General features: G+C 45.0%; 2 protein-coding genes across 6 annotated transcripts in view; one reads left to right on the top strand and one right to left on the bottom strand.

Annotated features, from left to right (window-relative positions):
- MTOR (mechanistic target of rapamycin kinase) overlaps window positions 1-27,532 on the bottom strand; it is a 117,616-nt gene that overhangs the window by 50,044 nt on the left and 40,040 nt on the right. For all 5 annotated transcript variants that reach the window (XM_029227673.1, XM_029227674.1, XM_029227677.1 and 2 more), the window contains 3 exons: window positions 22,981-23,123; window positions 20,184-20,346; window positions 19,901-20,046 (listed from right to left, as the gene is read on the bottom strand). In XM_029227673.1, coding sequence (XP_029083506.1) covers window positions 19,901-20,046; window positions 20,184-20,346; window positions 22,981-23,123 — 452 coding nt within the window. The remainder of the gene's footprint in view (window positions 1-19,900; window positions 20,047-20,183; window positions 20,347-22,980; window positions 23,124-27,532) is intronic.
- Window positions 9,409-16,762, top strand: ANGPTL7 (angiopoietin like 7). The gene is made up of 5 exons (XM_029227678.1): window positions 9,409-10,182; window positions 12,804-12,904; window positions 13,697-13,891; window positions 14,776-14,974; window positions 15,199-16,762. Exons 1-5 carry the CDS (start codon window positions 9,813-9,815, stop codon window positions 15,366-15,368), a joined length of 1,035 nt encoding a protein of 344 aa, XP_029083511.1. The 5' UTR covers window positions 9,409-9,812; the 3' UTR covers window positions 15,369-16,762.

Here is a 27,532-nt window from a genome sequence, read left to right as displayed (position 1 = left end):
TGGCCATGGGGCACCTACTGTATTTCATCAATTCTAAGAGGTACACTTTAACAGCTCTGAAACCATGATACAGCTTATAATTCAAGGTTTCAGAGTGCTGTGACCCAGTTTAATTGCCAGCAGTTTGTTCCCCCTCGCAGTGGTACATGGAAGTCAGAAGCAGCTTTGCTAACTCACCGTAAGACTGGTCCCACTAAATCTCCAGCCATTCCTGAGGATGAGCTAGACGCAGTGGAGGAGCAGAGGTTAACTACTGACCGACAGCAAGTGGCACCCTTTAGAATGGTCTTGGGTTACAAGGAAAGACCCTCTGTCCTTTTGGTCAGCTTTAGGAGAAACCCCAGGACTCTTCCCTTTGTACAACTCCTCACTCATGGTCAGCTTTCTGCACTGAAAAGCAGCTTTCCTTGGAGTTTGTAAGATGCCCTATACAGGCAAGCTGTTGTAAAGTGAACCTGTAAGAAGTCTTTAGAGCAGCCAGAAATAAATTTAAGCTCTACTGATGACTGGTGAGGGACTTGGCCTCTTGGGTAATGGCTGGATGTAAAAGGGCATTAAAGAAAAAGATGGGGCTAAAAAGAAAGATATAATCTGTGCTTGTGCTCGGGCTACAAAGGGGTTTCCTCCATCTGCACACTCTTTGCTGCTTGGAGCTTTTCTACAGGGGTATGGATTCCTCGAGGCACACTGGCACTTTTGAAGGCAGCATGAGTCCAGACGTTTGGAATGTGTTTTTACTGAGAAGTGCGAAGCTTTGAGCAAATCCTTCCCCTCTGGACAGAGCGTTTTCTCTTCCAGCAGAGGTGTGGGAAAAGAACAAGACTGTGTACCTTTTCTGGAAGCCTGGAAACAACTGTAAAAGGTGGGCTCATACTTCCAAGCAACGCAACAGAGACACCTTGGGAACATGTGTTTAGAATTAAGACACAGAGTGGGTTTGTTCGTCCATCTAGCCCCTTGCCTGTAGGCTGTAAAGCCCAGTCACCCTCACTGTTAATTGGTTGCTCAGGCACAAACTGGTTCAATTTCTTTAACATTCTCAAAGAGTTACAGGCCATTTCCCATTAGTGCTGCCTAAGTCAGGGAGGCTAAGACCCAGGCTGAAGGGAAGCTCCTCAGTCCCAGGGCGACTGCACATAGACTTGAAATCTTGTCCTGCACCCCGGCAGGAATCCGTCCTTGGCTAAGAGTGGTTTTTTGCAATTGCAATGTACTGGGTGTTTGATTTCCCTTTGGAGACAGACAAGATTTGTTGGGTTCCTGGATTAATTACGGGGAATACAGCTGCCCAGAGACATGACATGTTACTTTCTGTGTTCTGTCTTCAACATGAGCTGCTGCATGTGGCCCCTCAGGCCGTGATAAGGATTAACCGACAGGTCGATGCAGGGTCAAGTTATGGGATATGCCATTCATACAGGCCTCCAGAATCAACGGCGGGGGTGGGGGGCTGGGGGGTACAAAACCCTACCACAATGCTCTGTGGCCCTCTCACTCGTCTTCATATGTAAAGAAACAGGGGTGAGATGCAAATCGGTGGTTTCCAGGGATACAAAGTGATCATACAATCAGGCTGCTACCTCAAGTTACTGGTTAAAAGAAAGAAGGCTGAACCAAATGATCTCAACTCTTCCAGTTCTCACTCTCTTTGATTCTATAACTAAAATCTATGGAAGAAAATGTTAAAGCAGGAGAGAAGGCAATCCCCTGCAATGAAGGACTCACCATGATAAAATACTGGCAATGACCATGGAGAGAGACTCTAAGTCTCCATGTCAGATGTTTATTTAGGAGAAAAGAACCTTCTGCTGGGAATTCATTCTCTCATTTGACAAGTTCCAATACAGTATCTCTTTTGTCTCAGGCTTTGTGCTAAGTGCTGGTTGCTAGAGCTACTATGGTAGATAAGACAGGTATGGTCTTTGCTTTCACAGAGCTTATAGGTCAGTGAAGTAGATATACAAAACACAAATGGAAATAAGTGCTGTGGAGTTAAACACCATGAAGAAAACAGAGCACAGAGATGGAGAATGGCACAGGGGACTTATTTTAGATTCAGGTGGACAGGGAGGTTTTTCTGATGAAATGATAATCGATTACCTAAATATCAACACTACTTAGTATTTGCTAGATATGGACTATGTGTCAGACACAATTCAAAGTGTCTTACAGCTCATACAACTCAATAACAAAAAAACAAACAACCCAATCGAAAAACGGGCAGAAGACCTAAATAGACATTTCCCCAAAGAAGACATACAGATGGCCAATAGGCACATGAAAAGATGCTCATCGTTGCTAATTATTAGAGAAATGCAAATCAAAACTACAGTGAGGTACCACCTCACACTGGTCAGAATGACCATCATTAAAACGTCTACAAGTAAGGGACTTCCCCGGTGGCGCAGTGGTTAAGAATCCGCCTGCCAAGGCAGGGGACACAGTTTCGATCCCTGGTCCGGGAAGATCCCACATGCCACAGAGCAACTAAGCCTGTGCGCCACAAGTACTGAGCCTGTGCTCTAGAGTCCATGAGCCACAACTACTGAGCCTGCATGCCACAACTACTGAAGCCCATGCGCCTAGAGCCCATGCTCCGCAACAAGAGAAGCCACCACAATGAGAAGCCCACGCACAGCAACAAAGGGTAGCCCCTGCTCGACGCAACTAAGGAAAGCCCGCACACAGCAACGAAGACCCAATGCAACCAAAAGTAACTTAATTAATTAATTTTAAAAAATACTAAAAACAAACAAACAAAGGACTAGTGTTCAAAAAAAAAAAAGTCTACAAATAATAAATGCTGGAGAGGGTGTGGAGAAAAGGGAACCCTCCTACACTGTTGATGGGAATGTACATTGATGCAGCCACTATGGAGGTTCCTCAAAAGACTAAAAACAGAGTTGCCATTTGATCTAGCAATCCCACTCCTGGGCATATATCCAGACGAAACTATAATTTGAAAAGATACGCGCACCCCTATGTTCACAGCAGCACTATTTACAACAGCCAAGACATGGAAACAACCTAAATGTCCGCTGAGAGATGAATGGATAAAGAAGATGTGGTATATATATACACAATGGAATATTACTCAACCATAAAAAGGAATGAAATAATACCATTTGCAGCAACATGGATGGACCTAGAGACTATCATACTAATGGAAGTAAGAAAGAGAAATACAAATACCATATGATATTGCCCATATGTGGAATCTAAAACACGACACAAATGAACATATCTACCAAACAGAAACAGACTCACAGACACAGAGAACAGATCTGTGGTTGCTAGGGGGGGGGGGGGGGGGGGGGAGGGAAAGACTGGGAGACTGGGATTAGCAGATGCAAATTATTCTTTACAGGATGGATAAACAACAACGTCCTACTGTATAGCACAGGGAACTATATTCAATATCCTGTGATAAACCGTAATGAAAAAGAATGTGAAAAAGAATATATATATGTGTATAACTGAGTCACTTTGCTGTACAGCAGTAATTAACACAACGTTGTAAATCAACTATACTTCAATAAAATTAAAAAAAAAACAAAGTGTTTTATGTGCATTATCTATTTTTAAATAAGCTTCCTGGCTGAAGTACAACATATATACACAGGAAAGTATACACCTAATTGTACAGCTTGATAAATTATCACAAAGTGAAGATACCCTTATAACTACCACCCAGACCAAAAAACAGAACACAACACACTGCCAGCATCCCAGAAGCACCCAAGCCTTCTCCCAATCACAGCTTCCCTTCTCATCCCCAGAGGTAACAACTCATAAGAGGTAACAACTATCTCACTTCTAATACAATTGGTTAGTTTCACCAGGTTTTGAACTCTATATAAACATTCAACATTATGTTTACGAGATACATACATGTCATTGCATGCCACAGTTTTGTCTTTTTACTGCTGAATAGTATGTCACTGTATGAACATACCACAATTTATCTGTCTTACTGTCGATGGGGGTTTACGCTGTTTTCAGTTTGGGGCTATGGTAAGTCACATTACTACATTCCTTGTTTTTTTGGCCGCACCATGTGGCATGCGGGATCTTAGTTCCCTGACCAGGGATCGAACCCACGCCCCCTACATTGGAAGGGCGGAGTCTTAAGCACTGGACCACCAGGGAAGTCCGGACAAACATTCCTATATGTGTCTTTGGCGCATGTGTGCTCACATTTCTGGTGGGAACAAATCTCGCAGCAGAATTGCTCGCTTACAGGGGCATGTTCCAGTCTCAGAAGATACTGACAAACTGCCACTTTACATTTCGACCAGAAGGGTATGGAAATCCCAGTTGCTCCACATCTTCGTCAACACTTGGAATTTAGTGCTTTCCATTTCAGCCATTTTGATTGGCATGTAAGTTGCACCTTCTGGTTTATTTTTTTATTTAAAAAATTTATTTTTATTTATTTATTTTTGGTTGCGTTGGATCTTCGTTGCTATGTGTGGGCTTTCTCTAGTTGCGGTGAGCAGGGGCTACTCTTTGTTGTGGTGTGGCAGGTTTCTCAGTGCGGTGGCTTCTCTTGTTGCAGAGCACGGGCTCTAGGCACGCAGGCTTCAGTAGTTGTGGCTCGCGGGCTCAGTAGTTGTGGCGCACGGGCTTAGTTGCTCTGCGGCATGTGGGATCTTCCCAGACCAGGGCTCGAACCCGTGTCCCTTGCACTGACAGGCGGATTCTTAACCACTGCGCCACCAGGGAAGTCTTGCACCGTATAGTTTAAATTTGAGTTTCCATAATGACTAATGAGCCTGAGCAGTCTTTCATGTGTCGACTGGCCTTGTGGACATAATCTTTTGTGAAATAAGTACCTGTTCACATCTCTTGCCAATGCTTTAATTGGCTAACTTTTGTTTGTTTGTTAGGAGTTCTATATATGCTCTGGATACAGCATACACAGAAGTATGTACTGGAATACCTTCTTGCCTTTTTACTTTCTTCATGGTGTTTTCCAGTGAAAAGAAATGACTCCTTTTATTGCATTTGATGTTTTCCTTTATGGTCAGTGTTTTTCAAATCTTGTTTAAGAAATCTTTGCTTATCCCAAGATGCTGAAGATAATCTCCTATGTTATCTTCTAGAAGCCCTACTGTTTTCCGATTTAGAATTTAAATCTCCTGGACTTGAGGTTTTGGGTGTGGTATGGGGTAAGGGTCAAGAACCTTTATCCCCCCATAAGGCTATCTAGCCTACCCAGAGGAACTCACTGTTCTATAGTGGTACCTTGTCATAAATCAAGGGTTCATATATGTGTGGGTCTGTTTCTGGACATTCAAATCTGCTCCATTTATCTATTTGTCTATCCTTGTGCCAATACTACGTTGCCTTAATTACTTACTGTAGCTTTAAGATAAATCTTGATTTCTAATAAGGTAATTCCTCCAAATTTATTTTTCTTCTTCAAAAATGCCTTAGCTATTTTTAATCTTTTGCTGTATTTAACTTAGTCCTCACAAAAATCCTGTGAAGTGGTTATAATTTTTTTTTTTTTTACTTTTTTTTTTTTTTTTTTTCTGTGCTGCACAGCATGTGGGATCCTAGTTCCCCAACCAGGGATCAAACCCATGCCCCCTGCAGTGGAAGCGCGGAGTCCAAACCACTGCACTGCCAGGGAAGTCCAGGAGTAGTTAAAATTTTTATCCCCATTTCACAGATTGGTCAACTCCGAGAAGTTAATTAATTTGCCCAGGGTCATATAACTATCAAGTGATGGGAAGGGATTAGAACCCAGATTTATCTGATTCTAGACTTAATTACTTTAAGTCCTTCAGATACCAACTCCTTAATCCTCAAGCCAGATGAGCCCTTCAGGGCATTTAATATGAATGCACTACAATTTTAAGAAATTCTGATGTTCTAAGCCACCCACTTCCAGTTAAAAATCTTGTTTGGTAACTACAAAGAGCCACTGTCCTGGTGAGACTCAAAAAAAAAACAAAGCAAGAAGTAAAAGCTTCCTGGCTTCCTTCCACAGCCCCCTGTCTCCCAAGTAACACTTACAGCCTCGCCAGGATGTACAAGGGCCCTGAGGCCCGACGCGCCTCCACTCGTCCAGCTTTAATTCCTGCCACCACTCCTCTTCCTTCTTGCCCCTTAACGCCACACTTGACTACTTAGGCTCTATAAGCCCAGGCTTTTCATACAGCTGCACCTTGGCTCAGAATGCCCTCTCCCACTTCTGGCTACTTCTTCCTTTAAAAAAAACAAAAAACCCCACAAAAACAACAACCCTGGGTATCACTTCCCTCAGGAGACCTTCCAGAACCTCATCTGGGTTGGGCACTCCCCCTCTGCTGTGTCCCCCACCCCAGCATGTCACATTGCCCTGGAGTTCAGCTGTCTGTCTCTCCACCTAGCCTGTGAGGCACCTGAGGCTGCAAATTCCTAAGAGGGTTCAGAGACAGACTTTTTTGCTAGGTGCTATAATTAAACAGTAGATGCTAAGAGGAGACCTGAACGAAATGGTTTCTAATAAGCCCAGGACACACTCTTTGGGAGAAGTGGCAAACTAGAAGGCTTAGGGAAGAGGTGCAAATACCTTCTGCGATGGACCTGGACTTCGGGCTGAGATGGAAGTAGGACTGAGCGGTAGAAGGGTCAGGGATTAAATGGCCACATGTAGTAAGGCAGCTGTGGCTCATTAGAAGACTTCGGAAGTAAAATATGACCACAAACACACAGCTAAACTAACAACAAGGCAGATTCTTCTGAGATGTATTCATTCAACAAACAGAGCCTGGCACTGAGGGCAGCTGTTCCTCCCTCACCAGTTTGGAAGCATGGTTTAAGAGTAGGCAGGGGCACGAATACACTGGAAAACGAGGAGTCTCTCCAACAGGAACATTTTCAAGAAAATGAGACATGATGCCCCTATTGGGGGAGAAGGAAAGACCAGCTCTAGGCCCTTCTCAGCTCTGGAATTCCCAGGCTGCTCGGACACATCCAATCCTTGGTGCCAGCCTAAGGCAGCACAGCCCAGACTGTGAAGTAAAAGCTCACTGGCTTTTCTCAAAAGAACATAAGCTTTATTTTCATAAACATCTATCTCAAGAGCTCCAAGCTGACCCTCTTTCACCACCAGCAAAATGGAGAAAAGGAAAAACTGTAAGGTGTCCAACACAGGTTTTCCATATTTTCTCAATTAATTCCCATTTTTTATGGTCACACTGTTCACCGAAGGGCAGAGAAGGGATTAAAAGCCTCTCAGAGAAGGGAAAACTGCTCTAGTCTTCCGCATTTGTCCTGGTTTTCTCTACTGGCTTAGCTGTACTCAAAACAAGGACTTATTTTTCCTTCTTTCAGAAATTCAGAATCTAGGACACCCTAGGGTTGTAGATGTTCTGGAGGACAGATAATCCTCTGGCGTGGGATATACTCTTAAGTAGCTATTTTTCTCAAAATGGGGGGGGGGTGTTGAAGCTTTGGGCAGATTAGACAATTTAAGAAAATCTTCAAATAAAAAAAGCTTCTGTCTCCAACTTAAGCCTTATGTTAGAAATAAGTTTCCAGAAAACAAATGTCAGAGAGTAGGCACTCATGCTAAAAGCTAGATGCTTTTGATCCAAACTTAGGAACCCCTTCCTACCTTTCCTGGAAAGGACTGCTACATGGGTTGCAAATATGAATGATCGATTCATTTTCTGCCCAGATATGAGAATCTATTCATAACAAAATGTTTCTGTTTGGGCAGAGGAAATGGTTACTGGAAAGAACAAACAAAAAGCCGGCCAGGAATCCATAAAGCACCATTGTTCCATGATGTTCTCTACCAAGACAGCAGCATCGTGTGTGATGCTACATACAATTGTGTGCCACACGGTTTAAGCTCAGTGCTCAGTGTCGGTTAAGCTGGCTAGGAGATCATCTTGAAGATCCTCGTGGAGTTTAGCAGACCCTGCTGAATGACCCTGTCGGATGCTGGCGGTCGGGGCCAGGTTCGCCTTAGTGGAGTGAGCTCCATGAGCTAAGGCTGCAGTGCCCGGCTGGACTAGACATTTGCAAAGAGACAGCAGGGACTGGCTGACAGTGCCAATTCTAAAAAGACCCTTTTGAGCAGAATGACAAGCTGCTGCAGGACTCTGGCAACATCCTCACTCCTAAGCAGGCAAAGAAGATGAGCAGGTTAGCAAACAAACCCTGATCCACCTGATCCACTCCTGCTTTTTGATTTACAGGAAAAAAAAAAAGTGTTTGGTAACTCCAGCTGCCTGAACAGAAATGACTTTCTGAGAAGCAGAAGCCCTGACTGGAAAAAGGCCCTGGGGGTCACGGCGGGAAGGAGGGCTGCCAGGCCTCAGGCTTGTGTGTGAAGGGCCCATATGGAATAGCAACAGTATAAGCACTGCACCCGGAAATAGCAAGAGTATGTTCCGAAGACAGTTACCGTGTATGGACAGAGGGAACTTTGTTTACCTTCTTAGTGAAAAGCTCATTTTAAGGATTTAAGATTTGCTGAAAACCCAGTTTTTTTCCCCACTTGTTTTCAAAGGAGGAATCTCCTTTAAATACAGTACATGAAAAATTACAATATCCCTATTGTCAGGGATATATAGAGAGAATATATATATATATATATATATATACATATCATATACAGAGAATAAATCTGCAAACCATATTCCATAGGAAAAGGGAAATGAGACTCCAGACATGGATTATTAGGCAATGGGGATGTTTTTCTCTACGTTTTAACATACTTTCCAGGTTTAGAACCATGGGCTGTGGCTGTGCCTGTTCTCTGTTCTGCATGAACACTGGTGGGCGTGCAGGTGCCCATTCCGGGACCAAGTTCTGCGTTTTCACCCCTGCTGCCATCGCTGCCACTTCCATGCCAAATGTCAACTGTGAGAGGTGAACACTGGCCCGTTCTTTATTGAAGGAGAAAGTATGTAAAAAGAAAGAACTGGGTAAAGCCTGTGGGTACAAGCTACAAAGCCCTTTTTTGCTTCTTAAGAGATTTCCTCTATCCTTCTATTTCTAAAGCTTTTCTAAGTTGGAAATTTTCAAATGTGAGATAGCGTTAGATCCAGGCCAAAAGAGGGTTTTGTAAAACACTGAATGACGATCAGAGAAAGGAATAATGAGCCTTGTTAAAAGCACATTCAGAAGGATGCCAAAATAGACTAGAGCCTCGTATAAACAGCGTGGATTGCAGTGACAGGCCTCCCTGTGAGTGGAGAGTCTTATTCCCAACTCTCTTTGCCTACCTTATGCTCACCCCACGGTTATATAACCTTTAGAATGGAATCTGGAAATTCTTCTGACCCTGCCCTGCTTGCTTATAGAGCAGAGCCAGTGGCTGGCAGGGGTACAATCTAATAGGCAAAACTGGAAACACACAAATTCAGTCCTCTTGTCTTAGCCCAGAGACTGTGCAGGCAAGGAAAGAAAGACTGCCCCTGTCTCTCTCCTCCCCTCCTCTGGCCTAAGTTTACGCTGACTTCACCCAACAGGCACCTGACCCTCCCAGATGAGCTGGGAGGGGCTAAAGCGCTATGCACGGCCATGGTAGGGGTGGAGGTGCAGGCAGAAAACAATATTTAAGATGCTGAGTTTGTCGAGCATTCAGTCTTGGGAAGGAAGGCTATAGGATACCCAATTAAGCTGCGCGTTCAGAAACTCAAGTTTTGAGAAAGGCTAAGAAAGAGCAAGGGGAGAGGAACAACAAAGTGCTAAGTCCACCAAGAGCGAAAGGGCTAGGTTCTAATTTGCCGCAGCTCTGCACGCCTCAGCCGGACACAGCCAGATTCCCCCAGAGGAAGAGCCTTCCTCAACCAGGCCCACGAAAGATGCTGAAAGAGACTCTCTCGGCCGTGGCCTGGCTCTGCATTTTCACTGTGGCCTTTGTCAGCCACCCAGTGTGGCCACAGAAGCCCCCTAAGCGCAAGACACCTGCAGAGCTCACCGTGGCCGGCTGCTGTGAGGAGGCGAAGGAGATCAAGGCCCAAATTGCCAACCTAAGCAGCCTGCTGAGTGACCTGAGCAGGAAGCAGGAAAGGGACTGGGTCAGCGTGGTCATGCAGGTGATGGAGCTGGAGAGCAATTCCAAGCGCATGGAGTCGCGGCTCACAGAGGCCGAGAGCAAGTACTCCGAGATGAACAATCAGATCGGCATCATGCAGCTGCAGGCAGCGCAGACTGTTACCCAGACCTTGGCAGGTAAGGAGGACGTGTCCTCACGCTACTCACCACCTTCCCCCTCACAAAGTCGAGCGCCTCCCGTCTGGAGCATTGCTTCTAGGTGACGTGGTCGTCAGAACGATCCCTGGGGGGTCTCATGGAACTTACTTTCTTGGGTACGTGCCACCAGCTCTATTTTCTCTTTAGCAAAGGCTTACGAAGTATTTCTTTTGATTTCTAAGGTTCTGTACATTTACCCAGCTTTTTTTTATCCCTGCAATGTTTTGGCATATTGAAAGTATGAATTACCATCTTGGAACACAGAGAGATCATGCGGTTTGCTCAAAGTCACAAAGCAAGTCTTAGAAGCCGGGTTCAAGTTTTCCTGATTAACCCACTTCCTTACCCAGAGCTGACCGGCTGTACCCTCAGTCCCAAGGAAGCAGGAATGAACACCAAAATCATAACGTCTCTAGAAGCAAAGTTTTGCCTAAAACAGTTTTCTCGGGTCCCTGGGATTTAGTGGAATGGGCATTAATGGACTTCGGTGTCCTGTCTGCCAACCTAATTCTCACTGGCTCAGAATTAAGTGCACAGACACTGCCCAGAGTCATCTGAAGGATTCCTTCATGTTCAAAAAGTACTGACTCCTCGAGGTTCCGCAATTCTGGTATTTCTATTTTTTCCCACAATTGCAAATAAAATTCTCCCCAGTTATACAGGAAAATGCAATGCTGAAATTTACATTTTTAGTAGGCCGAAAATAAGATACGTTTACTGTTTTCTTTTCCAAAACAATTTTCAGTTTCTACTTAGCTTGGCTTAGACAGGCCAAGGTGAATTTATTGTTCAGATAGAAATTTGGTTTGCTGAAATTATCAGGAAATTATTAGTTACAAGGAGCATAGTCTATAGATATGTCATTTCTTGCTGATATAAGAACTTAAAAGAAAATCTTTTTGGTCATATTATAAACCAAGCCAAGAATAAAGAGCAGAGTAAGTCTTACTGGTTATCCTCAACTCAAATGAAGAAAAAGTTTTAACATGAAATTAAGCTTAAAAATTTTGTGTGGGATGAACTGGGAGATTAGGTTTGACATAAATATACTACCACGTGTAAAATGGATAGCTAGTGGGAACCTGCTGTATAGCACAGGGAACTTAGCTCGGTGCTCTGTGATGACCTAGATGGGTGGGATAGGGGATGGGGGGAGAGAGGTCCACGAGGGAGGGGTTCACTTCATTGTAGAGCAGAAACTAACACAACACTGTAAAGCAATTATACTCCAATAAAAAAATTTTTGTGTGTGTAAATCACTTTCTAAGCATGTACTTCCTGACTCTCAGTTTGGGACTAGAAAGGTCTTCTCAGGCCATTTTCCAGACAAGTGAGTCCTGATTTGGTCTGTGTGATGAAACCAGACACACAGGAGATCAGGAGAGACAGAGGAATCTGACCAATGCCCCGTCCTGCTCCTCCAAACGGGATTTTCTCATCTCCCAGCAAGGAGTTTCTTGGGAGTCAAATGCAGCTCTCTTGCCGGGCCTCTTACTCTTCCTGCCCAGGACATCATTCCTTACTTTTCTTCTCTGCTACCAGGTGTGGGGTCACCTTTATACTCTGCAAGTAGCTAGCCCCTTGCAGAAAGCAGTAAGTTGATGCTTTCATCAGTAAGAAGAAGTGATAACCTCTGATAGGGAAGACAAGGGTCTCCCGTTTCCCCTCCCCAAAGTGCTCTGCCTTGAACAATTCCCACAGCGGGAAACTGCCAACTGTGTCCTCTTCTTGAAGGCCCAGTGCAGCGGTCACCAAGAAAAGAATCCCAAGACACAGGGGGCAGGAGGCATCTCCTAGACAGGCGAGAGTTCCTGCTCTCTGAATCCTATCTGGAAAGGCTGTCCCTTCCACAATGCTCTTTGATGCTTAGAACAACAAGGAGACAAAATCTTTCATAAAGCACTAGCCCCCAGGGCAGCTGAGGAAACATTAAAATCAACCCCAGAGTGAAAGCCCGCCTGCCCAAATCTCTCATTTCCTTGTTTTAATAATGGTGTCAGGGGAAGGCCTCCAAGGGTTCCTTAGGGTGTTTGCATTTTCATTTGTCTAGCAGTGTTGGATTAAGGAGGGAAAGATAAAATTATAAATCTCTGCTAATAAGGGACCTAGTAGGCAGTAGCCATTACCTCTGAAAAACAAGAAAAACAAACCGAGAAACAATAAAACCAGACCCCATGAGATCTTCATGACTTATTTAGGAATAGAGGCTGGCTGTCCCAGAAGCTGAATCTATTAAACAGGAGGATCTGTTAGTGGCCCTTACACATTTTAACGTTTCCAGAATTCATGCCCTAGAACTACAGGAGGATCATTTCAGCACAAACCTGAAGCCACCTGGTTGTACCGTTGTGCTATCCAGGTGAAGGGTTTCCCTAGCCCTCAGCCCTACCACCAGTGAGGCCAAAACACACCCGTTCCTGGCCTCCTGATGCCCACCTCTCCCAAGTCCAGACACTGCCCAGCAATGAACACTCCTGTGAATTTTGTGGTAGAAATGAAGTCTCCCTTCCTAAACTTTCAATTTAGATGCAGTAGGGATGCCGGCTAGCCACAAAGCCCCTGGGTTTGGATGCTCACCCTGTGGTTTTCTCCTTTTGTAGATGCCATCTACGACTGCTCGTCTCTCTACCAGAAGAACTACCGCATCTCTGGAGTGTATAAGCTTCCTCCCGATGACTTCCTGGGCAGCCCTGAGCTGGAGGTGAGGTCATCACAGCCCATGTACTACCATCTATCCTCCACCCGCTCAAAGGCTGGGGACAATAGGGCTAGTCACAGTCTAAAGAGAGGGAAACTCAAGACAGAGAAGCAGGGCTTCCCTGGTGGCGCAGTGGTTGAGAGTCCGCTTGCCGATGCAGGGGACGCGGGTTCGTGCCCCGGTCTGGGAGGATCCCACATGCCGCGGAGCGGCTGGGCCCGTGAGCCATGGCCGCTGAGCCTGCGCTCCGCAACGGGAGAAGCCACAACAGTGAGAGACCTGCGTACCGCGAAAAAAAAAAAAAAAAAAAAAAAAAAAGAGAAGCAAACACATCAACGCCAGAGAGCTATCTAAACACTCAATTTATGGGGGAAAAAAATCCAAGCATCTGTTTTGCTCCCTCAAATCATGAGCAACCAAACACTAAACCTTCTAACATAGTTAGATAATGCTATAACCACCACCTAACTAGCTGCGATCCCTTGCCACATCCTACGGCAGTGACTCTTTGGGGAGAAAAGAGAACATATAGGGAGTGTGTCAGAAGGACCTGGACTTTTTCCTTTCAGACTCTCCGTGCACTTGCTCTTATCCTCAATTTTCATCTCAGCAAACCACCAGCCTGCCCAGCTTGCCAACCCTGGGGCAGAATCGTTGCCTAGTGAGCCAGCATGGCTGTGGAAGGGCACACGTCCCCTGGCTCTACGGGGTGGGAGAAAGGTGGGAAGCCACACTCAGGCTCGCGCTGCCTGCCTCGGCACGTCCTGACCAGGGAGGGCATCCCCTCTGCTCCAGGTGTTCTGTGACATGGAGACTTCAGGTGGTGGCTGGACCACCATTCAGAGAAGAAAGAGTGGCCTTGTCTCCTTCTACCGGGACTGGAAGCAGTACAAGCAGGGCTTTGGCAGCATCAGTGGGGACTTCTGGCTGGGGAACGACCACATCCACCGGCTCTCCAGGCGGCCAACCCGGCTACGCGTGGAGATGGAGGTGAGCATGAGACCAGGGCCGCCACGCCCAACTGTGTGCAACTCCTGGGCGTCATTCCTACTCCTGTTCGCCATCGGCTGGTGTACTTGTTGTGATGGTTTTCCTGCAGGTTGCAGTACAGTTGAGGAAGAATAGGGCTTTTTTTTCCTATTTTTCACAAAAACAAGGCTGCAGGTACAAGGGAGAGGCCAGACTCAGGCCAGAGCAGAGGAATCCAACTGTCAGCTGGGCTGAAACACTGTGGTCCCTGCCCTGGCCTGGAGCATGAGGTCCTCTACATGCAAACCTTACTGGTATCGGTTGGTGACCCTCATCAAAGGCCCTGAAGCGTCACTATGTTCTCAGGTTACTCTTACGACATCTCAGAGTGGGATACAGCAAAACACACACACGTGTACACCTTACAGACAGGGATGTAAAGGGGAAGAGAATGAGAGACTAACCAGGGCCATATGGTGACCCAGGAGAGAAGTCTGATCTAGGACCCTTGTTTTCTGATTCCCTGGAGGAGGGGAAGATAAGTCCCTGTGGACGCTTGCAAAAAACTGCCTCAAAATATTAAAAGCCAATACAGATATGTCTATTTTTATTTACTTTGTAAGAAAAGGGCTCAAAGAGCCTCCTCTTTTATCTCATCTATAAAAAATGGCTGAAACAAGAAGGTAAATGGCACTATGGTTAAGAAATAACTCACGCTGTATATAAGTGTGTTAAATTCACACTGTATATAAGTGTGTTAGTGTGTTAAACTAGAGGTAGACAAGTAATAAAGTAGTAAAAAGTAGTAAAAACGTGTGTGGCTGCAGCTGGGGAGAGGGAAGAGGTGCAGGATGGTATGAAAGGAGGCCCTGCTGCAGTTTTCTAAGGCTCTGCCCCCCCGACAGGACTGGGAGGGCAACATGCGCTACGCTGAGTACAGCCACTTTGTTTTGGGCAATGAACTGAACAGCTACCGCCTCTTCCTGGGGAACTACAGCGGCAACGTGGGGAACGATGCCCTTGTCTATCACAACAACACAGCCTTCAGCACCAAGGACAAGGACAATGACAACTGCTTAGACAAGTGTGCCCAGCTCCGGAAAGGTGAGAGTTGGGGTTGGGAGGTGCGAGTTCAGGTACAAGGCCATAGTCCCACTGGAGGAGAAAGAGTGAATTTATAACTGCAGTTGGTATTCTGGCTTTGGTACTCCTGTTTGACACTGACCCTAATGGCTTAGGTACAGTTTAAAAAGCATCACAAATCCCTGCTGCCTAGTCTATCAGCTATTTCCAAGGACATACTAGCACTGACCTGTTTCCTGTCCCAGGTGGATACTGGTACAACTGCTGCACAGACTCCAACCTCAATGGTGTTTACTACCGCCTCGGGGAGCACAGCAAGCACCTGGACGGCATCAGCTGGTACGGCTGGCATGGGTCTAGCTACTCCCTCAAACGAGTGGAGATGAAAATCCGCCCAGAAGACTTCCAGCCGTAAAAAGAAGCCTGCTCTGGAGCAGGGCTGGAGAAGTGGAGACAAACGGAGGCTGGGAAAAGGCAGAGGAGGAGACGAAGGGAGTATAAAAAGGGCAGGGACAGAAAATGGCCTATCATCTTCAGTGAGAGAGTAAGTCTCTTAAGAGAACCAAAAAATCTATGTACTGAGGATGTTACAGTAAATGGGAGGAAGTATTTAATTAAACACAGTGGGTCCAGACACAGACTTCTCAGGGGGCTGGGCCTGAGTGGGCTGTCTGCCTGTGATCCCTGACATAGCAGCAGCTTCTTTTCCACATGATTTTTCTGTGAAAGAAGAATAATTGTGAGTTCACTTTAAGCATTTTCCTTAAGGCCTAGTTACGTGAGGGCAGAAAATAAATCCCTTTGCTGAAAAGGACCAGATTATTTTGATTCTCTTGGGTGTTAGAGAAAGGAGTGAAGAGGGTGGTGGAGGAGAGGAGTTTCTGCTTTTAAATCCAATGAAATTATCTTCAGTCTACACAATTTTTTTTTTAAAGACAAAAATTTTTCTGCTGGAGGTGAACAGACCCAGGCTGGAATTGACTGGAGGAAACTCCAGGGCTCTAGGCCTTGCAATTGGCCTCTGAGCACCTCCCCTGCTCGGCCTCGATCAGGGCCCAGCACTGAGAGGCAGGAAGTGGGTCCAGTGGTGGCAGGGGGTCCAGTGGTGGCAGGAGCTCCAGTGGGAGGGGAAGATAAGTCCCTGTGGACGCTCGCAAAAAACTGCCTTAAAATCTTCACAGTCAATACAGATATGTCTATTTTTATTTACTCTGTAAGAAAAGGGCTCAAAGAGCTTCCTCTTTTATCTCATCTATAAAAAATGGCTGAAACAGGAAGTTAAATGGCACTATGGTTAAGAAATAATTCACGCTGTATATAAGCATTTTGCTTTGTAGAAATACAATATTGTAGTTTGTTTTAAACATTCAAAGTTTTTTCTTCCTTCTACAATAAACTCTTTTAAACCTCGTTCCTTTTAAAATTATTACTATTACCACTGAGAGCATGGTGGAAAGTTTTAAGTGAAAAATCAGAGAGCGAGCCATGAAAAAGAGACTCTGAGTGTGTTGCAGTCTTCAGGGAAACCAAGGGAGGAGCAGGAAGCCAAAGACGAAAAAGCGAGGGACAAAAAGCGCAGCAGCATCCACTGGAAGAGGTCAGACTCTGTCTGACCTCCACCCAACCACCACAGAGGCCAGTGCCACCACCTGGCTTCAAAACACTTTGCAAACCAACACTCCTACTTTCTACTTGAGCAAACTTACATATACACAGAGGGAAAAGAAACATCTTTAGTCATAACAGATGTCAAATAATTTTGACCTTCAGGAAGCAATTTTTCCTTGTAAAAAAGAACCATTCACTTGAACTAGTCATTGTAAGGTAAGCATAATTCTCGAACTCACTATTTTCTACTGTACCTATAGTCCTTTGATTGTTGGGAACCTACTTAACCTTAAAAACAAGACCCTCAGGATTTTCAAAGAAGTAAAGTGAGTAGAGAAGAAGTACACTGGAGTAGGGCTTCCCATGGGACAGGCAGTCAGACAGAAACTTCCTAAGGCAGGCAGGGGATCTGAGATGCTCATGGGCCAGCACAGTACTGCTTGGAGAGAGGAGAAAAAGATTGGGGGTTAGGAGATGAAGAGAAGGAAGAGCACAAGATGCCTAGGGCACAAGTAGCTTATAATTTTCTCTTATCAGCTATACACCCCACAACTGAAGAAAATTGAGGCTCTAGGCAACAAAAGCTAAAATAAATTAAGTGGGACTACCTCAAACTAAAAAGCTTCTGCACAGCAAAGGAAAACAGTCAATAAATTGAAAAGACAATCTACAGAATGAGAGAAAAATATCTGTAAACCATAACCCAGGGTTACTATCTAAAATATGTAAAGAACTTACACAACTGAATAGCAAAAAAGCAAATAATCCAATTTAAAAATGGGCCAAGGACCTAAACAGTCCATTTTTCCAAAGAAGACATCCAAATGGCCAAGGGGTACATGACCGGGTGCCCAACACCACTAACCATCAGGGAAAGCACAGCCACAATGAGACATCACCTCACACCTGGCAGGATGACGATTATTAAAAAGACAAGACATAATAAGGGTTGGCAAGGAAGTGGAGAAAAGGGAGCCCTTGTGCACTGTTGGCGGCAATGTAAAGTGGTGCAGCCACTACACCAGTCTGGCGGTTCCTCGAGACATTGAAAACAGAAGTACCACGTGAGCCAGCAATTCCATTTCTGGATATACATTCAAAGGAAACAAAATCACTATCTCAAAGAGATATCTGTACTCCCATGGTCATTGCAGTATTATTCACAATAGCCAAGATATGGAAATAACCTAGAATGTCCTTCAAAAGATGAATGGATAAAGAAAATGTGAACTATAGTTTATGTATATATATATTATGCGTGTATATATATATGTACATACACACACATATAATATACACATAATGGAATATTATTCAGCCATAAAGAAGGAAATTCTATCATTTGTGACAACATGGATGAATCTAGAGGGCATTATGCTAAGTAAAGTAAGACAGAGAAAGACAAATACTGTATAGTATCACTTATATGTGGAATCATTTTTTAAAAAGCTGATTTCATAAAAACAGAATAGAATGGTGGTTGTCAGGGGATGGGAGAATGGGGAAGCAGGGAGATGTAGGTGAAAGGGTACAAACTTTCAGTTGTAAGATGAGTAAGTTGAGTATCTAATGCACAGCATAGCAACTACAGCTAATAATGTAGTTTTGTATATTTGAAATTTGCTGAGAGTAGATCTTAAGCATTCTCACCACACACACACAAAAGAGTTAACCATGTGAGGTGATGGATGTTAATTACCTAGATCTCAGTAATCATTCCATAATGCATATCAAATCATCACGCTGTACGTTTTAAATATATACAATTATATTTGTCAATTACTCCTCAATAAAGTTGGGGGGGACAAAACATCTATATTACACTAATCAAAACCTATAGTTGCTGAAATTTACTCATACTTTTATAGATACACAATTGAATAACTGAAGTATAAACTTTTAGTGACAAGGTTAATGTCAAAAAAAATGTCACCATATGTGGTATTTTAGAAATCGACATTTAAAGTCCAATTTATTTGGGCAAAAACATGATTCTATTTCTATCCTTTTTTTTTTTTTTTTTTTTTTTTTTTCGGTACGCAGGCCTCTCACCGCTGTGGCCTCTCCTGCCGTGGAGCACAGGCTCCGGACGCGCAGGCCCAGCAGCCATGGCTCACGGGCCCAGCTGCTCCGCGGCACGTGGGATCCTCCCGGACCGGGGCACGAACCCGTGTCCCCTGCATCGGCAGGCAGACTCTCAACCACTGCGCCACCAGGGAAGCCCTATTTCTATCTTTCTGGTCACTTTTTTTTTTTTTTTTTTTTGCGGTACGCGGGCCTCTCACTGTTGTGGCCTCTCCCGTTGCGGAGCACAGGCTCTGGACGCGCAGGCTCAGCGGCCATGGCTCATGGGCCCAGCCGCTCCACGGCATGTGCAATCCTCCCAGACCGGGGCACGAACCCACGTCCCCTGCATTGGCAGGCGGACTCCCAACCACTGCGCCACCAGGGAAGCCCTCTGGTCACTTTTTAAAGTGTTGAAAGGAACACTTTTTAGCATCTACTCAAAAGCAGAGCTAGCAGAGAACTTGGTTATTTGATTATCCTTTCAAATGAAGGAAGCAACACACACAGCAGGCTGTTTCAGCCACAGTGGAGGTACTTATTAGCTGGGTGATTTTTCCTAGACTATCTGTAGTGAAATAATCAACCATGTTAGCATTTACAGATAATTAGATCCTGAAGCTAATATTCTCTGATGATCATTAGGGGAAGTGAACAGTTCTCTAGGAGCTGTGGAGCTAACATTTAAGGCTGATTGTAATTTCATAACAGCAAAAAATTTATTAAACAACCTATTTTTTTCCATACCCAGAAGACTCAAAACCATCTTATGAGAGAACATAAGCAAATGAGGGAAAAGACCACTGAATTTCAGACTCTGTCTTTTACATTCATAGAACTCCAAGGAGGAAGACTCAGGCACCAACATATTTAGCCAGTAAAAACCCACCCTGCCCTCGGGTGGTCTCTGAGGCACAAAATCCAGCTCCTAGTCCCAAGCCAGAGAGCGCGATCTAACCCAGACGTAAAATCTATCCTTCCTAGGCTGCTCCGTCCACAGAACTGCTTCTAGGCTAATTTCATTGGGACAAGTAAGCACAGGTTGGAAAAACAACAGAAGCCCAGGTGCTAAGGGTCAACAGAAATGACAATTCTGGCTAGAATACTGGGGAGAGCCATCTGCAACCACATCTCATTTAAACGTGCTGGCCAGGCCTGATGGCAGATTTCATAGAGCAGAGGTCTCCAAGTGCCTCCAGTGAACTGTCACCAGGTAGTGGGAGAAGAGACGTCATTTTAGATGAAGGCAGCAATTAAAAAGGGTTTATGGCCTACCTGATGAGAGACTCTAGGATGGCAGGGGTGGGACCCTTCTGGAACTCCAGTTCTTTGTAGTGTAGCGCTTTGGCATATGCTCGGCACTTGGCAGCCCTCTCACCCAGCAGAACAATGCCATTGTCATCTCTCAATGGCAGGGGGCCCTGGAGAAGAGCAGAACCCCACAGCATAGGAAAATGGCAGACGGGGCACAAGCAAAAGTGGGCTGTGCGGGTGCTTCTCCCCTCTCACCAGGTGGTTCCCTGTCAGGCTCCATCTGGACAACTGGGCAAAGTCTCACCTTGTCGCTGTGTTCCATGAATTCAGCCAAGTTTAAGAGGGTTTGTGTGACTTCAGCGATGTCCTGGGAGGTGAGGGCCAACTCGATGCTTCTGATGAGCTCATCCTGCTGGTCTTCATTCAGCTCAGACCAGCAGGACACAAACGCAGCGTTAAAGAGATCCCTGAAGGCAGACAGGAGTGAAGACAAAAGTTGGAAATGCCTCTCCTGCCTCTGCCTGGTGCCACTAAGTCACACCTACCAATCTACTCTCGGCATCACTGATTATGGTTATACAGGCCAGGGCTGTCCAAAAGAACTTGCTGGAAATGGTCTATATCTTCCCTGTCCAATATGGTAGCCATTGGTCAATGAACACCTGAACTTTGATACGTGTGACTAAGGAACTGAATTTTAAGTTTTAGTTAATTTTAACTAAGTTAAAATAAGCACACGTGGCTAGTGACTGCTGTACTTTACAGTGCAGGTACAGGGCACTGGGGGTGGGGGCGGGGTGTGTGGGGAGAAAGAAGAGCAGAGAAAAGTAACTTGTCTCCACAGTGGTTGCCTCACTTCTCTTCATTGGAGGGGATGAATAGAAGGGGACTTCTAACATAGCAGTTGACATAACAGATTCAGAAAACAATAATCTTCAAATGATTCTTGGGATGCTTCTTCTCAGGCAATGTCCAAAGTCCTAAGATCAGAAGTGGCAAGGTCAGCATCTGCTATTGCTTTTCAAAATAGAAGCAGAACCTTCAGTAGGATGGTCATAAACAAAGTGACAACAGAACTTAAGAAACTAGCAGTATTAGAAAATAGAATCCAAATCCATAAGTCTTAAAAGATTCTCTTAGCCAAACCTCTAACAGCCGGGGCCTTGGGAAGACCTGGAAGCAGAGGTATCATTTCTATTATTTAAATTTCTACTATTTAAAATCACTACAGCACCACTTGGGTGAATATATTTGCTACCCCTGACATCTGGATTTTAATCCTACCCTCTCTTTTTTTTTGAATGTGTGGAGAGGGGAGTTGGAAACCACAGGATATGCCTAGATAATGTATGGGGTAAGGGATCTGATGCTTATACATCTACTTTTCATTACATATTTTAAAAGGTTAAGTCAGATCGAGGTATATATAATTTTGGAATCTGATGGAAGAAAACAAAATTTGAAATTCAAAGGATAACATGAAGATCAAAAGAAACCCTGTGTAAATTTAGAAGTAAGCTTTCTGATCTAGGTCCAAGGCCACGCTGGCTCCCAAATGAACATACTTGGCACTAAGGGGACAGACACATATGTGTATATTTATCACAAGCCTCTTTTGGATGACAGTGTGCCCAAAAGGGACTTGGAGCAGATGATAGGTACGCTACAGTAGCCGAGCGTGTGAAATCTGCACACTATGGAAACAGAGAAGTCCTAGGAATGATTTTTAAGCGTTATAAAATATTTGAAAGAAATCAGATGAACTAAATCATGGCATCCAAGCAACAGCCTCAGGGACCATCGCTGTTCTTGCTAAATACACTCCAAATAGCAAACCAACTGTGCTGATGAAAGTGAAATGGAATACCTCATTTTTTGCCTCTTGCTAATGAAAAGGATTGTTAATTAAATCACCATTTAATGCCTCATTATAAATAAGAACTGTCCATTGTAGAAAAATTTAGAAAATAAAGAAAAGCATAAAAAAGAACTGCTCCTTAAATCCTCCTACTTACAGATAATCATTATTGTATTACTTTCTCATCTTTTTCCTATGTACATATATTTTTAATAGCTGAAATCACACATTTATACCATTTTGTATTCCATTTTATTCACTTACATCATACTATGAATCTTTTACATGCATTAAAACTTTTTATAAACCAAATTTTCAATGACTTTTTAAGATTCCCCGTTAAAGGTTTATAGTATTTTTTATGGCAAATTCTACTTTCCGAAGACGGCTGCAGCACTAGCTCCTGTTCCATGCGCCCTTCTAGGAGCCTTCCACTCCCCTATAAAAAGGTGGCATCCACGTCTCCTCCCCTTGAGCCCGAGTAGGCCTGTGTGACTGCCTTCAACAACGCAGTGGGACAGAAGTAACACTATGTGACCTCCAAGACTAGGTCATACAAACACCAAGCACTTCTGCCTCGTTCCCTTGGGGACACTCACTCTTGAACCCAGCCAGTTTCCTGTGAGGAAGCCTGAGCAATCCATAGGGCAATCCATGTGGAAAGCAACCAAGGCCCCTGGCCAGCGCTGAACTTCCAGCCAACAGTCAGCCCCAACTTACCAGACATATGGATGAGCCATCTTGGAAGTAGACCTTCTAGCCCCTGGACAAATACCCCTGACACTGTGTGGGGCAGAGACAAGCTGCTCCCACAAGTCCTGCCCAAATTGCAGATTTGTGAGTAAAATAAGTAATTTTTTTAGACCGCTGTTATTTTAGACCACTAAGTCTTGGGGTATTTGTAATGCAGCAATAAATAACTGGAGTATCACTATTACTGGAAAACAGGTTATATTAAGCTATTACATAGTTGTTTTCAGAGTTATAAATGACTTTGTAATTAAAGTCTTGGACCTAGATCTACTAAGGAAAGGTACACTAGCAATGTTAAAATGGATGTTTTTCCTATAATAAGAGCTTCTTTAATTTGCTTTTTTATCTTTTCCCCCAGAGGTTAACAAAATTAAAAAACCTTTTTACTATTACTGCTAATAAAAACTAATTCTTATACAACATTTTCTACGTGCTGACCCTCTTGATCCCAATCCGAAGCTGGGAGGAAGGGAGCCCTGACACACCATACCTGGCCATCGGGTTGTAGGCCTGTGCCAGGGCCCAGCAGGAGCGCAGGGAGGGTGAGGAGGAGTCCTTCAGCAGCTCCAGGCTCAGCCGCCTCAGCCATTCCAACCAGTCATCTTTGGAGACCCTTCTGGCAGCTCCCCAGGCCTATCATGCCACAGGCGACAAAGGAAAACCATCAACTGTAAGGGCCAATTGTAAAGAGCCCTTGACTATCTAATGATTATTCCACTTCTTTGATTTATAATACCTCTCATGATAAAATTCCCCGAGCACAAATACAAAAGAGTAATATTTAAAGCCATAAAACAAATGCAGCAAACTCTCATAATATAAAGAAAGCCTGTTTTACACCTCATTTGCGCTGGACTCTATCTGCAAGGCAGAGACCTCTACAGCCCCAAAGTGGATGGGGACCGTCACACTCAGAATGCATCCAACAAAGCCGAATGGCCTCCAGCAGTGTGTGAGCGGCCCGGGACACCCTGCAGTGGGACACTGGCTCATCTTACAGCAGAGTCACACAGGGAGAGGGGAAATGCTCAGGTTGACACCATCCTCAATAGTGTGACCATCAGGTGAGCACTGAGCCCAGAGTACACGGCAGTATGATGGAATGAGACAAAAGGAGTTGAACAGATTGAATTTTTTTTTTTCTTTTTGCGGTACGCGGGCCTCTCACTGTTGTGGCCTCTCCCGTTGCGGAGCACAGGCTCCGGACGCGCAGGCTCAGCGGCCATGGCTCACGGGCCCAGCCGCTCCGCGGCACGTGGGATCCTCCCGGATCGGGGCGCGAACCCGTGTCCCCTGCATCGGCAGGCGGACTCTCAACCACTGTGTCACCAGGGAAGCCCTGAATTTTTACTTTGTAGTTTATCCCCTCCAACTTTCCTCAAAACCCTGAGCTCTCCAGGCACCACGAGGTACTAGCAGGGGCAGCTTAGGGCGGTGGATGGAAAGATTCAGGCCCTGGAGCTGGGCAGTAAAGGGGAGTGGTCAGCAGCCACACTCTGTGGAGCTCAGTGGCTGGAGTTCAAATCCCAGGTATGTAACGTATTGGGTGTCTGATCTTGGGCAAGTTACTTAACTTCCCTGTGCTTCAGTTTCTTCATCTGTAAAGTGTGGATAATAGTCCCCATATCAGAGGGTGTTCTTTTTTAAATTAATTAATTAATTTATGGCTGAGTTGGGTCTTTGTTGCTGCACGCAGGCTTTCTCTAGTTGCGGTGAGCGGGGGCTACTCTTTGCTATGGTGCGCGGGCTTCTCATCGCGGTAGCTTCTCTTGTTGCGGAGCACGGGCCCTAGGCATGTGGGCTTCAGTAGTTGTGGCTCGCGGGCTCTAGAGCGCAGGCTCAGTAGTTGTGGCGCATGGGCTTAGTTGCTCCGTGGCATGTGGGATCTTCCGGGATCAGGGCTCGAACCGGCGTCCCCTGCATTGGCAGGAGGATTCTTAACCACTGCACCACCAGGGAAGCCCCCAGAGGGTGTTCTAAGGATTAATTAACTAAGAGACTTCCCTGGCAGTCCAGTGGTTAAGACTCCATGCTTCCACTGCATGGGGCACGGGTTCAATCCCTGGTCAGGGAACTAAGATCCCGCATGCCACATAGCATGGCCAAGATTTAAAAAAAAAAAAAAAAAAAGATTAACTAAGTTAATATGTGTAACAGATTTAGCACAGTGCTCAGCACAAGTTAGTGCTTTACGCTGAGTGCCTGCTACTCTGAAGTTAGAAACACCTGTTGGAACCCTGGCCCTGCCACTCATCTGCTGTAGGGACTCTGGGCAAATTACTTGTACACTGCTGTCTGAGTCTTAATCTTCCTCATTTAGCGATAATGCAGCTAAAGGGCCTAGCTGGAATAGATGAGCAAAACATGGTGGCTCGTATCATCAAAATGACATCTCGTTGAATTGGCTTAGCCCTAACTACTAAATCCCTAACTTTTAAAATATATTCTTAAAAGATTTTTCTGGCAGAACAGACATGTCAATCCTCCCTAAATAGGGAAATCAGATAAGTTAAAGCAGAAGTTCTCAAGTGAAGTAGTCCAGGGAGTGAAAGAGACACCCATGTGCTACACCACCTGACCATCAATGACTCAATCCATCACCTCCTGGGATAAATGGAGATTTGCTATAGCTTTTGATGAGTTACCAAGGAGTAACATTACATAAACTAATATTTTTTGTCAAAAACTGAAGTAGAGATACTACGAGAGACAAATTAAAAATTTATGTGAAGGATTCTCACTCACCATACAATGAGAACCCCTGAACTAGAAGAAGATACCAAAGACTTTTAGACCTTGTTCTGTTGAACGAAATGGGAACATCAAGTCCTTTTCGATCCACAGATTTCTGGTTTCCTTCCTATACAGCGAGTCTCTGGATACCAGCACTGTATTACAAGGCATTTAGAAGTCAGACACATACAAGGAAGCATTACTAATATCTTTTGCCCTCTAATGATACGAGGTTGAGCTTGGGTAAGGCGAAGGCACTGCAACACAGTGGTTAAGAGACTGGTCTCTGGAGTGATACCTGGGTCAGATCCTGGCTCCACCATCTACTGGTTGACACTGAGCAAATTACTTAACCTTTCAGTGCCTCAATGTCCACATCCATAAAAGAGGGATACTGATGACAGCATCAAACTTATAGGGTTACTGTGAAGATTAAATGAGTCAATACATGTAAAGTGCTCACAACAGTGCCTGACACATGGGAAGCGCTCAACAAATGGTGGTGGTGGTTAGTGCTATCATTAGCATCGGTACCATTTGATAAATGGTAGCAAAAGGCTCTTCAAAAAATTTCAGCTTAAGGAAAAACTGCACAATCTATCAAACAGGATATGTCCCTCACCTGGGCCTTTCCCCACTGCTCTGTAATTTAAAACATAATCAACTCTCAATTCTCTGGGTTCTACAGTAACTGTTGAAACTCCAGCCAGTTTCCTCTCCTCACCCACCCACCGCTGACTGCCTCATCTGGTTACACTGGTGCACGCTGATGGAACGCCAGCTTACTCATTTAGAAGGTAAGCCCGAATAGATTACCATGAGACAGGAAAGCTGCTGAGCATCTTGGAAGGCATCCTAGAGGTACACATAAATGGTTTGTATGTTTTCTGTACTATGTAAATCCTCTATTAGCACAGCCAACAGAAAGGTGACTGAGGTGGCAAATTACTATTCTGAAAGCTGGTTAAAACTGACAAATATACCAATCCCTAATTATCATCACATGAATACGTAGAAGCACAATTTACTTTTCGATGACACGGATCTGAGAGTCAGCTGTGGAGAGCTTTGCTTAGGGTTTTTTTTATTTTTTGCGGTACGCAGGCCTCTCACTGCTGTGGCCTCTCCCGCTGCGGTGCACAGGCTCCGGACGCACAGGCTCAGCGGCCATGGCTCACGGGCCCAGCCGCTCCGCCGCATGTGGGATCTTCCCTGACCGGGGCATGAACCCGTGTCCCCTGCATCGGCAGGCGGACTCCCAACCACTGCACCACCAGGGGAGCCCGCTTAGGGTTTTTTAACTTGATCTGTTCTCTCAGGTGAGACAGGTGGAGATTCTTTTTTCTGTTTGGCAAAGGTTATGCTTATTTTTCCAAGTCCTGGGTAGAAAGCAAAACTTTCTGGAAGCAAACTAGACCACTGGGGAACTTCCTAAAATAGAGAGAACAAGGCCCTAAAGCTGAGTGGACAGCTGCCTGGTTGGAAGGACATTCTGAACCTAGGCAGGCTGAAAACATCTGGGTGGAAACGTGCATCTGGCTTCCTTGTCTGGCCCCTCCCTCAAATGTGAGGTGTCAGCATGGTGGCCTCAACAACTGCTTGGGAATGCCAGGTGTTGATGACCTTTCTCCTCCTGAAGTCTTGGACTAGCAGTTACAAAACACACAGAGGTACAGCAGCATCGCTCATGACCCAGGGGTATTTTACCACTTTCATCTTAAATCATCAAACGTTTCTCAGTAGTGGTCTTTGCAGCTGTCTGTGTGGGTAAAGACTGATGTCAGGAGTACAGGCCAGTGTTTCAAAGCTGTGGGTGAGAACACGCACACAGGTCTGTGTGCAAATCGTTACGGGCTTGGCCAAAAGAAGACACCGAGCCAACTAGGACCCAGCCCTGCCCAGTTCTTTACCTCTACCTGCTGCTACACATGAAATGCAGCTGTGTTGCGTCAGCTGCTAATAAAGAAAACCACCACATTGAAATTCAAACGGGGAGCTGCTTACAGTCACTAGAGGTACTAACGGCTACTTCAAAGTGTGGACAATAAGCAACCTGGTATATTTATTTAAAAGTCAGTGAAGTGTATGATTACTCTGTTTAGATCCATCCATTAGAGATGATTTGAAACTGCCTGTTTTTAAGTGCATAGCTGGTGGCATACATGATGAGAAGCTGGTTATATCCCAGGCTTTGGTCAGCATAGAGAATCCAGTACTGATCTGCAGAGATCTAAAACCTTGCTACTCAAAGTGTGGTCCGTGGACCACTGGCATCAGCATTACTTGGGAGCTTGTCAGAAATGGAGACT

This window comes from Monodon monoceros, unplaced genomic scaffold, assembly GCF_005190385.1.
Source record: "Monodon monoceros isolate NGI ecotype Baffin Bay Population unplaced genomic scaffold, NGI_Narwhal_1 Super_Scaffold_18, whole genome shotgun sequence".
Lineage (NCBI taxonomy): Eukaryota > Metazoa > Chordata > Mammalia > Artiodactyla > Monodontidae > Monodon > Monodon monoceros.
This window is presented reverse-complemented; position numbering and strand designations above follow the sequence as displayed.

Coding starts and splice junctions, on each gene's coding strand:
- ANGPTL7 (XM_029227678.1), top strand. CDS start 9,813: ATGCTGAAAGAGACTCTCTCGGCCGTGGCCTGGCTCTGCATTTTCACT. Junction 12,905..13,696: donor TGGGCAGCCCTGAGCTGGAG/GTGAGGTCATCA, acceptor CCTCTGCTCCAG/GTGTTCTGTGACATGGAGAC. Junction 14,975..15,198: donor GTGTGCCCAGCTCCGGAAAG/GTGAGAGTTGGG, acceptor TTCCTGTCCCAG/GTGGATACTGGTACAACTGC.